Below are 13,340 nucleotides of genomic sequence, written 5' to 3'. Positions count from 1 at the left end.
TAGAATTCCTTGTTCTACTCTAACAAAACTGTCTTTGGGAGCCACACATTTTCTAATCTTAAAATAAAGCAAGGAGATTGTACTACAGTAGCAAAATTATACTTAAAAAAGCTTGCTTGAGCATAAAACCAGAGAAAAATGCCTGAAATTCATAACTGCCGGTTTGACTTTATGCCTGAAAACTCTATAACAAAATACATTTAAAATCACCCTTATTTAGTCTGATGCTATCCTCTCTCACAACCTACCATTATATAAACAATGAAAGTACCTTGGTTTGAGCGCTTAAGGACAGTATATTATGTCCTTTGGGTTTGAATCTGCCCTCTTGACACCATCAGTATAAATACACTATTAACATTAATAATGATAAATTCTGAGATGAATAAGTAAGGGCATATATAAAATATGACACTGTAAGGTAAACACTTTCTAACTTACCAGAATCACGATTCACTTCCAAAAATAGATTCATAGAATCCTTAAACTGTTTATGTTGGAAGAAATAAAATGCTTGCATGTGTTTCACATGAAGTACCATCTGTTCTTTGACTTCTTTTGGCTCCTTCAGCACTTCCTAAAATAACAGAATTTTCTATTAATAATAAAAAATCTAAATAATTTATGTTCAAGAACACAAACTCGTTTTGATTATGCTACAGAAGCTAGAACTAAGAACAAAGTCTTCAAATGATTAATGAAGATTCAAGTCTTCTCTGGTCAGTAACCATCTCTAAAGAACAATGGATATTAAATGGACGGAGACATTCACAGTAAAATAAAGGGTGTGCAAACCTAAGCAAAAATTACTGTCTAAAATTTTTATTGTCTACCTCTATGTCAAGTTGCAACATGGAACTCTCATTATTTGTCTCATTGGAAAATGGTATTGAGTGCTAGTGATAATTTTAGTTTACTTATCTGTAGTTATGTCAAAACTCATTCCTTATATTAATCAATAGACTTAGCAAACTAGAAAGAAATAATGAAAAACTTACTAGTAACTTCAAAGCCAAACTGAACTTTTCTTGTTTAACTAATTCATTAACATGAGATACTGCTTGACAGCGATGCAATCTCCATATGTGAGAGATTGAGGCAACATACACTGGATTCACACCCCTAAAAGAGATATACAGTATATCAGTTACCATTCACTCAAATATTACCATCACAACCAAATACAAAACAAATATATATGCAATTCTACAATTTTGATTTAAAATGATCCAGATATAATCCAAATCAATGACTAGCCTACAACTGATAAAACATTGGGCTTCCATAATGGCAAGTATTACATTAAGTATTAAGAAAGTAGATTAGGTTGTTTGAATGAGGAAAAATGGCAAGTATTACATTAAGTATTAAGAAAGTAGATTAGGTTGTTTGAATGAGGAAAAATGTAAGAAGTAAAAATTAAATACAGTAAAACCTCTGTAACAACGGTTGCAGAATTCTGAGGATATTAGGAGATATAAACTCTAAGGATATGTTTTCTACTTGTAAATATTTACTTTAGAAATTTAATCGTACTATGAATGTAAAATACACTACAGCCGTGAATGTATTGTACTATAGTAAAAATATACTGTAGTTCAGAGAAGTTTAACTTTAAAAACTCAGTTTTGTATAGCTACGAAAAATAGAAATTACTTGAAAAAAGTATTTGTTCTTCTGTGAATACAAAGCTTTCATCCTTTAAATAGGGAGACTTAAAGCTTGGTGGGCCGAAAATCCTCCTAGGCCCGAACTGATTGGTTCTCTTTCTTCCCTGGAAGTGTCAATCTGCCTGGTCCCACAAGGGAATGAAGGAGATGACTCCAGCAACCTCTAATCTGTCTCTCATGGGAATTAATAGACTGATAGAGCCGGGCCTGTCCAAGATGAATTGTATATTGTCAACTGAGGAAACCCTTCCTCAGCAAGATATATTTGTCTGGAATAATAGACCTAGTGTATGATGACCAATGGGTTGTGATAAATTCCATCACACTCTCTCTCATTAGGAAGGATTGGGGAGATGCTTCTCTAGATTAAAAATGGTGCTCAAAAGTGTAACTTTCCAGAATCAAGTTATATCCAGCACATAAACCTTTCAACCACTTCGTCCCCATGTAAGGGGGCAGAAAAATGAAGAAGACTCAGTCATTCTACTTATCATGTCAGACTTTCATCTCTACGTTACCATAGACAAGATGCTTCATGTCCTGTATGGGAGCTGGGCTGACTACACAACTACTTGTGAACCCACCACAGGACCAAGCATAATGGTGTCAAGGGACTTGTAGTTATACTCCTGTCTGTAAAAAGCAGTGAAAGTGGTCCTACCCTAACTGAGAGATGCTTCTCTCGCTGAAAGATGAGGAATCCACAATCTGAAATAAAGATGCTCCAACTGGAGTAGTATTCTTTTAACAACATCTATCACAGAACAGGGCTCACTTGCCCTTGTAAAAAGTCGCAAAGGACTGTCACGGGTACCCAGACATCTCCTGTGCCGTACCTTGCAAAAAGCCTTTTGTTTGTAGGATATGCTGGATAACTTCTAATCGTGAAGTTCCAGCAACTTCACAGATTGTTGGTACAGTACTTCTGAAGATGCAGCTAATGGAGGAATATTTCTTTCAGGAACTGGACTAGTAGTTCTAACAGGTCAGAATACCAGTAGGCATATGGACATCTGAGAGCTACCAGGGTTATCCTGAGTTGTTATGTAAATAACACCTGGTTGATTAGCAGACGGATCAGCTGGAACAGATAGCAGACAGATCAGGCAAAATGGAGGAAAGGCATCTGTATCTAAGTGATCTCGTGGGCTTTGGAAGGCATCCTCAAACATGGCAAATGAATCTAGAACAGGAAAGAAAACTACGGGTAAATTCCTGTTTAGCCACGTGGCGAACAGGTCGTTCCCCAGAAAACTCCAAAGGGTAAAAAGTCTCTCCACTATGCAGGGGTGTAGGGTCAACTATAACCCAATAACCTCCCATGGCGACTGAGTGCGTTTGCTAGTACATTCTTGCCTAGAATGTACCTGGCTGATAACTCTAAGGTGTGAATCATTTTCTAAATGCTTGCAGCAGTAGAAAGGCTTCTTGCTTTTCCTGGAGGCAGAGAGATGAGTGGGACACCCCACGTGAGGTTCCAATTTCCTCTGAAGAAATGCTCAAAAGAAAGTCAATTAGGCAAGTCCAGTCACCAATGTGGTATCAACCACAATAGTAACCTTCCCAGTTAACAGCTTAAACTCACAGACTTAGGTAAGATTCGATATGCTGACATGCGAATGCATTACAACTGCACTAGCCAGGAGGCTAAGATCACTAGTCTGGGAGTGATTGTGCTTGTCTACTTGAAAGTGTTGGCTGTTACATTGTACTCCCTTGGGACAAATCAGGGGATTAGAGTTTAATTGTGATCCTCACTTCACAATGATATTTCCACAGTTTAGTAACGCATTGCTAGAAATTTGGTAGCATCCTCATTTCTGAGGTAAGTCACTGTGATTAATTTGTTGGACATCACTCTTACCAATGTTACAAAGGTAGCTTTTACAGGTCAGAGAGGCTAGATGTACTGCCCTTACACTTACAAAATTCATATACAAGCACTTTCCACTTTGCAACTATAGGCCTGGAGCTGCAAAACCTTGCAGATGTGCATCTCAGCCTTACTTTTGGCAACCATGAACAGCAATAGGCCTGCAGCACAAGAAAGAGGAATCCTTACTTGCAAGTTCTACTTATCTAGCCACCAAGCTAGGTCTTCTAAAACTTGTGCATCCAGGGATAGACTGAGGGTTTTGGATAGACTGAGGGTTATTCATCTGATCTAAGGCAGAGTTCATAGAAAGAAATGGCAGTTTAGAGCTAGTTTTTCAACAGAATTTAAATTCCCTGTAAACCTTTACTCATATTTTGCATGTAGGGATCAGACTTTCATGAACTACAAGAGTACATGAAGTCTCTCTACACTCTTGACCATGGAGTGTACCAAAAAGTTATACAAGTACAGTACATTCCCAGATAAACTGCTTCCCTTGTTGTCGACCTTTTTTCTTACATAGAAGACATGTATTTGGGATTTAGTTAACTAAATCCCAGATACGTCAGTATTGTTATAAGTTATGGTTTTGGTAAAAAAGTCTTTCCATATACTCAATAAAAAATTATATAACCCTTCTTTAAATTATAAAATGAAACTGAAATTATAATTATGTACAAAATATCAACTAATGGAGATAAATGGTAGAAAATGGTCTTACTTTTTAGAGTTTGCAACTGCAACCAGCTTTGGTTTGTCCATGTATATACTTTGCACATCAATATTAGGCTCAGGGGTTTTAACTTCAACAGATTTTCCCAGAAGGGAGATCAAGAAGGGTTTGTCATACGCTGTCAAGAAATAAAGTATGAATTAGCATAAAATGCTACCCTTACCAAATAATTACATTGTTCAGTCAAAATTCATTTTAAACCACTACTTGTGAAAATAAAATTAAAAAAAATTTACAGAACACTGTAATAAACTGCATAAATAAAAAAGGTAAACTAAAATCATGCAAAATTCCATCATAAAATCTAAAAAATAACCTTACAAACAATTAATAATAAAGATAGGTTCACTCATACAAGTAAAACTAGTATTGATATAGAATAATAAAAAAAGAATCAAAGGCTAAATCAAAATACTCTACAATTTACTTCCCACATCAGAAATCATTTGCAAACTAGGGAATACTGAAGAATATGTTATTTTTATTAATAAAATAAATTTTTGAATATACTTACCCGATAATCATGTAGCTGTCAACTCCGTTGCCCGACAGAATTCTATGGAGGGATACGCCAGCTATCACAATACTAGAAGGGGGTGTATTTACCAGCGCCACCTGTGGCCAGGTACTCAAGTACTTCTTGTTGACACCTCCTCAATTATTCCTCGGTCCACTGGTTCTCTATGGGGAGGAAGGGAGGGTCGATTAAATCATGATTATCGGGTAAGTATATTCAAAAATTTATTTTATTAATAAAAATAACATTTTTCAATATTAAACTTACCCGATAATCATGTAGCTGATTCACACCCAGGGGGGTGGGTGAAAAAACCAGTGTACAAGACTAAAGGATAGCTAAGTATCCCGTATTTCATATAATCAGTTATCCACAATAACAATGAAATAATAAGTACCTGGTAAGGAAGTCGACTTGAACCGTTACTCTGCCTTTAATAAGATCGTCTTCCTTACTGAGCGCAGCGTTCCTCTTGGGAGGCTGAATCAACTCAAAGGTGCTAAAGTATACAGGGCTGCAACCCATACTAAAGGAACTCATCACAACCTTTAACCTCGGCGCTTCTCAAGAAAGAATTGACCACCCGCCAAATCAACAAGGATGTGGAAGGCTTCTTAGCTGACCGTACAACCCATAAAAAGTATTCAAGAGAAAGGTTAAAAAGTTATGGGATTATGGGAATGTAGTGGCTGAGCCCTCGCCTACTACTGCATTCGTTGCTACGAATGGTCCCAGGGTGTAGCAGTACTCGTAAAGAGACTGGACATCTTTGAGATAGAATGATGCGAACATTGACTTGCTTCTCCAATAGGTTGCATCCATAACACTCTGCAGAGAACGGTTCTGTTTGAAGGCCACTGAAGTAGCCACAGCTCTCACTTCATGTGTCCTTACCTTCAGCAAAGCAAGGTCTTCTTCCTTCAGATGAGAATTTGCTTCTCTAATCAGAAGCCTGATTTAGTAAGAAACTGAGTTCTTAGACATTGGTAGAGAAGGCTTCTTGATAGCACACCATAAGGCTTCTGATTGTCCTCGTAATGGTTTTGACCTTCTTAGATAGTACTTAAGAGCTCTAACTGGGCAAAGTACTCTCTCCAGTTCGTTCCCCACCATGTTGGACAGGCTTGGGATCTCGAACGACTTAGGCCAAGGACGGGAAGGAAGCTCGTTTTTAGCCAAAAAACCGAGCTGCAAGGAACATGTAGCCGTTTCAGATGTGAAACCTATGTTCCTGCTGAAGGCGTGGATCTCACTTACTCTTTTACCTGTTGCTAAGCACACGAGGAAAAGAGTTTTTAATGTGAGGTCCTTAAAAGAGGCTGATTGGATCGGTTCAAATCCTGATGACATTAGGAACCTTAGGACCACGTCTAGATTCCAGCCTGGAGTGGACAACCGACGTTCCTTTGAGGTCTCAAAAGACCTAAGGAGGTCCTGTAGATCTTTGTTGGAGGAAAGATCCAAGCCTCTGTGGCGGAAAACCGCTGCCAACATACTTCTGTAACCCTTGATCGTAGGAGCTGATAGGGATCTTACGTTCCTTAGATGTAACAGGAAGTCAGCAATCTGGGTTACAGTGGTACTGGTTGAGGAAACTGCATTGGCCTTGCACCAGCTTCGGAAGACTTCCCATTTAGACTGATAGACTCTGAGAGTGGATGTCGTCCTTGCTCTGGCAATCGCTCTGGCTGCCTCCTTCGAAAAGCCTCTAGCTCTTGAGAGTCTTTCGATAGTCTGAAGGCAGTCAGACGAAGAGCGTGGAGGTTTGGGTGTACCTTCTTTACGTGAGGTTGACGCAGAAGGTCCACTCTTAGAGGAAGAGTCCTGGGAACGTCGACCAGCCATTGCAGTACCTCGGTGAACCATTCTCTCGCGGGCCAGAGGGGAGCAACCAACGTCAGCCGTGTCCCTTTGTGAGAGGCGAACTTCTGAAGTACCCTGTTGACAATCTTGAACGGCGGGAATGCATACAGGTCGAGATGGGACCAATCCAGCAGAAAGGCATCCACGCGAACTGCTGCTGGGTCTGGAATCGGAGAACAATACAAGAGGAGCCTCTTGGTCATCGAGGTAGCGAATAGATCTATGGTTGGCTGACCCCACAGGGCCCAAAGTCTGCTGCAAACATTCTTGTGAAGGGTCCACTCTGTGGGGAAGACCTGACCCTTCCGGCTGAGGCGATCTGCCATGACATTCATATCGCCCTGAATGAGCCTCGTTACCAGCGTGAGCTTTCGATCTTTTGACCAAATGAGGAGGTCCCTTGCGATCTCGAACAACTTCCTCGAATGAGTCCCTCCCTGCTTGGAGATGTAAGCCAAGGCTGTGGTGTTGTCGGAGTTCACCTCCACCACCTTGTTTAGCTGGAGGGACTTGAAGTTTATCAAGGCCAGATGAACTGCCAACAACTCCTTGCAATAGATGTGAAGTGTCCTTTGCTCCTGATTCCATGTTCCCGAGCATTCCTGTCCGTCCAGTGTCGCACCCCAGCCCGTGTCCGATGCGTCCGAGAAGAGACGGTGGTCGGGGGTCTGAACAGCCAATGGTAGACCTTCCTTGAGAAGAATGCTGTTCTTCCACCACGTTAGAGTAGACCTCATCTCTTCGGAAACAGGAACTGAGACCGTCTCTAGCGTCATGTCCTTTATCCAGTGAGCAGCTAGATGATACTGAAGGGGGCGGAGGTGGAGTCTCCCTAACTCGATGAACAGGGCCAGCGATGAAAGTGTCCCTGTTAGACTCATCCACTGCCTGACTAAGCATCGGTTCCTTCTCAGCATGCTCTGGATGCATTCTAGGGCTTGGAAGATCCTTGGGGCCGACGGACAAGTCCGAAAAGCTCGACTCTGAAGATCCATACCCAAGGAGACAATGGTCTGGGATGGAACGAGCTGAGACTCCTCAAAATTGACCAGGAGGCCCAGTTCCTTGGTCAGATCCATAGTCCATTTGAAAATCTCCAGACAGCGACGACTTGTGGGAGCTCTTAAAAGCCAGTCGTCTGACGGAGCCGGACACAAGATCATGATACTGCTGCACAGTCTGTAAACTGTCAATCATGGGCAAGCGAGGAAGTACAGTGACAACCCGAATCTGTCTAGACTGTCTGGGTCGTACAGACAACTCCTTAACGGGTTGCTGAGGTTGCCGCACTGCGTCACAACAAGTCACTTCTGTTGGTTGTTGAACGTCTTCCCCGTGACACATTGACTCCGTAAACAAAAAAATCCTCTAACAAGGACTAAGCTTGGACTGCATGTCATGCAACACAGCTCAAGGTCTATGGGAGCAGGTGTGGTAACAGACGGGATTAGCGACTGAAGTGGAACCATTACCTTCCCTGTAAGCATGTTATGCTTAAATAAAAGTCCATAAGAGGTTATGCAGCTAAAGGCTCCCTCCAAATGACAGAGTCCTCAAGGGAATATCAGAAGGAGGGAGAAAAGAACTTTCTCATCTACAGGGACCTTATCCTAGAAAAGCTAAGTTCTCTGAGTGAGGGTTCACTGGTGCAAAAGCAGCAGACTAGAAGGCAACGTTATGAAACTGCTTGACAGTCTAGTGAGTTGGCAACAACCCAAGATGTGTTGAGAAGCATGCGGTAAGGTATGCAGAGCATGATGTATGCAGAGTATGCTGTATGCAGAGCATGCTGTATGTAGAGCATGTTGTATGCAGAGCATGCTGAATGTAGAGCATGTTGTATGCAGAGCATGCTGAATGCAGAGTATGCTGTATGCAGAGCATGTTGTATGCAGAGCATGCTGAATGCAGAGCATGCTGTATGCTGAGCATGTAGTAAGCAGAGCCTGCTGTAAGCAGAGCCTGCTGTAAGGAAAGCAGAGCGTGTGCATGGCGTTTAACATTTCTCAGAAATTCCATGACCAGTGCTAGAGTGCTTTATGCATGCTTGCATGGGGTTTAAACCATGGTATGAAAATGGAGGTAAGGTATGCTGAACAGCAGAGTCAGAACGAGCTGGAACAACAATAGTTGTGGTTTCCTCTTCAAGACTCCGTTGAGGGAACACCTGAGGCTCAGTCTGCAAAGGCTGAATAAAAGACAAGCAGAAGGAAGGCGCATGGGTGGAGGAGGCTGACTCCTAGCATGAGTGGTTGAACCCAAGGGTTGCGCTTGCTGAGCGGTTGGCGGAAGCGGAGTAGCAAGTTCCAGTTCCTGTGGTGTGAGCGGAGCGCGATGTGGTGCTTGCCTTGTGGAGGGTTGAGCTCGCTGCAGCGAGAGCTGAGGAGACTGACTCATGGACGGGAGAGGTTGTTGTACCTCAACCGAGTGTTGCATCACTGGTGGAGCAGCAAGTGGAGGCGGAGGAAGAGAGGTATAATCCTCCTGATCCCATTGTAAAGGTTGCCTTAAGGAAGGCGGAGGCTGAACACCACAGGGAACAGCAAACTCAGCACGTGGCTCAACATCGTACGCCTGGCAGGTGGTACTGCGATCAGGCGGAGCGAGCGTAGGCGGAGGGAGTGTAGGCGGAGGCGGAGGAGTAACACTCTCAGCCCGACACTCACGCATTAAGTCCGAAAGCTATGCTTGCATGGACTGTAGTAGAGTCCACAACATCGTACGCCTGGCAGGTGGTACTGCGATCAGGCGGAGCGAGTGTAGGTGGAGGGAGTGTAGGCGGAGGCGGAGGAGCAACACTCTCAGCCCGACACTCACGCATCAAGTCCGAAAGCTGTGCTTGCATGGACTGTAGTAGAGTCCACAACATCGTACGCCTGGCAGATGGTACTGCGATCAGGCGGAGCGAGTGTAGGTGGAGGCGGAGGAGCAACACTCTCAGCCCGACACTCACGCATCAAGTCCGAAAGCTGTGCTTGCATGGACTGTAGTAGAGTTCACAACATCGAACGCCTGGCAGGTGGTACTGCGATCAGGCGGAGCGATCATAGGCGGGGGGGAGTGTAGGCGGAGGCGGAGGCGCAACACTCTCAGCCCGACACTCACGCATCAAGACCGAAAGTTGTGACTGTATGGACTGCAGTAGAGTCAACTTGGGGTCGGCAGACACTAAGGTCTGCTGAGGTAAAGCCTTAACAGCAGAGATCTGTTGCGGCAGAACCTTACTCCTCTTAGGCGGAGTGTAATCAACTGATGACTGAGGAGAGTCAGAGCTAACCCAATGACTGCATTCGGGTTGTGAACTTTAACTTCGTACGTCTGGCATAGGTCTGGACTTAACGTTTAAGAGGTCTTGAGACCTGAGACCAGCGTTACTCTGCCTTTATTTTCTCCCCTAATCTCTTCTGCAGACGAGCAAAAATAAGGGCTCAATCGTCTGCGGGTGGGAGTGACGGTCTCGGTAAGACACGCCCACAACCACCGAGGATACTTCTGTGCGCCGATCAAGGCCTGCTGAACCCTTATGCCCTTCGACATTGCTTCTCCCCTGGGCTTGGGAGCTTGCAAGAGGTCCCGGACTGGGAGAACGACTGGCGCGCACAAAAGTACCCTCACGCACTAATCACTTATCACTTTGATTTCTGTTTGCACTTATTTCACTGAACTCGAAACTTTAAGTGGTTTGTACCTGAAATACGCAATTCTATCCTTTCTCAAAGTTAGTAATTGCGAAAACAGAATTACAATGTAACAGAAAAATCTAATGAAAGATAATTCAGTGGCTGGAAAGAGACTAAACACTAGATCACTCTAGAAACGTTTAGTTTCTTCCCCTAAAGAGACTAGGGAGAAGAGCAAAAACGATAACGACGTTACTCGTACGCCTGGCAGGCTTGAATGAAACGTTTATCCTCTTTCTCCCTCCGTCTCTATCTCTCTCTCTCTCTCTCTCTCTTGACTTAGAACCTGAGAGAAGAGCCCAATCATATATATCGTTAAAACATATTATGTTAAAGGAAAAAACTGAAAAGTTCCTTTATTAGGATCAAAACCATTAAGTTAAGAAAGAATGAACAAAACGCTAGACACGGTTACTCTTACTGCAACGTGAAACCGTGAACATTCTTTCTCTATCGTAACGATAGAGTGCAAGTTGAACGTTCTGAACGTCAACAACTGCAGAGACAAAACAAAACGTTAGTTCAACTTTGAAAACAGTACGAGACTATCAAAGAAATTCTTTCAAAAACATTAAAATAGCATAATATGTTAACAGGTAAAACCGAAATGACGGGCTCAAAGTTTATTAACTTCGGTAAAAGACCGCCTACTATTAGGAAGGTCGAATATAAACAAATATAAAAATTAATTTTAATGAGTTTATAATAAAAGGAAGTTAATCGAAGAGGCCTATAAGAGGCGGAGAGATATAAAATAAATCTATAACTTTTGTTAAGCAAAATTAAGAAAGAGAGTCTATACTCTCTTAGACACCAACACTTCCGTCTAAGGGAAGGGTCGGCCATTGAAAGGTGAACGAGAGTTCATACTCTCTCGTCACCATAATTAATCAAATTAATTCCAAAAGCTAACTAAGCTAATATAGAAGTTTCCAGTAAAGCGACAGCCGAAATCAAAGAGAAATACTTCACCAAAGTCGTGAAAATACTCCAAGAACATAAGCGTATCCCAGAACGTCTTGCCGGAAGCACGACAGAGGAATAATTGAGGAGGTGTCAACAAGAAGTACTTGAGTACCTGGCCACAGGTGGCGCTGGTAAATACACCCCCTTCTAGTATTGTGATAGCTGGCGTATCCCTCCATAGAATTCTGTCGGGCAACGGAGTTGACAGCTACATGATTATCGGGTAAGTTTAATATTGAAAACTCAAATATCTCAAACTTGACTAAATAATTTTGATGACACTATTAAACAATGATTAAAGGCTTGTTAATTTAATCATTCAAATAACATTTACTTTCCACAAATTTTACCGTTCTGGATGTCAGTGTTAAAATATTGATCCTTGAACTTTTTAACACATTACACAATTTCACAAACATCAAACATCATTCATAAGAATTAGATTAAAATATGCATAGCCTGAATTATATGTATTCTGAAAAGAAGCAGATTTTATTTCTAATACATACATCTGGACTAAAAAGAATGGCAAAGTATAAAAAGAAATTATGACAATTTAACTTACCCATACCAACTGGTGTTTCACCCCATTTTAGTGTGTGTTCAAATTTGGCATTTCCATCACTATCCATGATAACGGTTTCCTTATCATGGGCCAACACCAGTACGCCTTCTTCTGGTACCCCCAAAAGAAGAGGATCTTGACTCTTACCCGTACTGATAAGTTCTTTCTGCACGCCTGTTAGCTAAGGTAATTATTAAAGGAAAAATCTTTTTAAAATCATATTGGGAAATATCATAACTACACTACCTATGAATTTGCCCTGTTATTGCTTACACTGTTCTTATTCTTCTCTTTATATAGATAATTAATATACATAACATTAATAACTTTAACAATTGCATCACTAAGGATGGTCATGGTGGGCAAACTGAAGAACCACACATACCACCAGTGTCGAACATAACAAGAAAAGATAAAATTACAAGATACCGCTTGCAAATATTTTGTTGATATATTTTGGTCATAAATTCAGGCAAAGATCTGTTATAATTTAAAACATCTCATTTGTAGTTGCAGGAATTCCAATATAATGCCTTTCACTAATTTTTCCTAATTGACATACAGTACGTATTAGTGGTGCTACTTGTGGCTACTGAATTTATCTCAGATTTTACATTTAGTTGCATTGTGTTTGGTTATGACCTTTAGTTCAAGTGACTTTCTCCAGCTGTGAGAAGCACTATAGTCTTTGTATCAATCACTCACCAATGCTATTGCAATAGTAAATTCATTATCTAAGACCTAAAAAACAGACTTCCTGACAGGGAAACATAACTAAGACTAAAAACACATAAACAGTGATAAAAAAAAACTAAAAAAGAAAAAGCCTTTCCTTTATAAGATTTGCGTTGCAGCCACGAAAACTCCACGAAACATTGAAAATGGGAACTACTAGTTAGATCTATCTTTTGCTACCTTATGTATACCTTCTATTTCTCTGTTTTTTCATACATGGGCATCCATGTATAAGTGCATAACAGCAAGTACATGTAGCACAACATGACCTCAGCTTATTGCATGGAGACTATCCTCTGATAGAATATTTTTTCAAGGACCTCCAGACTGTCTATTTTAGCTTCCAAAAGAGCCTATACTATTAACTTCCTGATACCATATGCAATACTATGTTTGTTTAGGTTAGTCAAAATCTAAAGGAATTTCAATCTAGGCAACACAGTATTGTTATTCATTAAATTCTTTTTCATATGAAACTTTCTATTTTTGGTTATTGGATGGTACAGATTAATTCTTAATACAGTACTGAAGCATATGGTTATTAGAGGGTACAGGTTGGCGCTTAATATAGTACTGAAGCATATGGTTATTAGAGGGTACAGGTTGGTGTTTAATACAGTACTGAAGCATATGGTTATTAGAGGGTACAGGTTGGTGTTTAATACAGTACTGAAGCATATGGTTATTAGAGGGTACAGGTTGGTGTTTAATACAGTACTGAAGCATATGGTTATT

At 41.3% G+C, this 13,340-nt stretch overlaps 1 protein-coding gene across 4 annotated transcripts in view; it reads right to left on the bottom strand.

Moving 5' to 3' along the window:
* LOC137632568 (vam6/Vps39-like protein) overlaps positions 1–13,340 on the bottom strand; it is a 91,670-nt gene that overhangs the window by 52,230 nt on the left and 26,100 nt on the right. For all 4 annotated transcript variants that reach the window (XM_068364581.1, XM_068364582.1, XM_068364583.1 and 1 more), the window contains exons 5-8: positions 11,871–12,051; positions 4,268–4,397; positions 999–1,122; positions 442–577 (exon numbers count right to left, since the gene is read on the bottom strand). In XM_068364581.1, coding sequence (XP_068220682.1) covers positions 442–577; positions 999–1,122; positions 4,268–4,397; positions 11,871–12,051 — 571 coding nt within the window. The remainder of the gene's footprint in view (positions 1–441; positions 578–998; positions 1,123–4,267; positions 4,398–11,870; positions 12,052–13,340) is intronic.

This window comes from Palaemon carinicauda, chromosome 41 (assembly GCF_036898095.1).
Source record: "Palaemon carinicauda isolate YSFRI2023 chromosome 41, ASM3689809v2, whole genome shotgun sequence".
Lineage (NCBI taxonomy): Eukaryota > Metazoa > Arthropoda > Malacostraca > Decapoda > Palaemonidae > Palaemon > Palaemon carinicauda.
The sequence above is the reverse complement of the archived record's forward strand: the minus strand, read 5'-3'. Positions and strand labels throughout refer to the sequence as shown.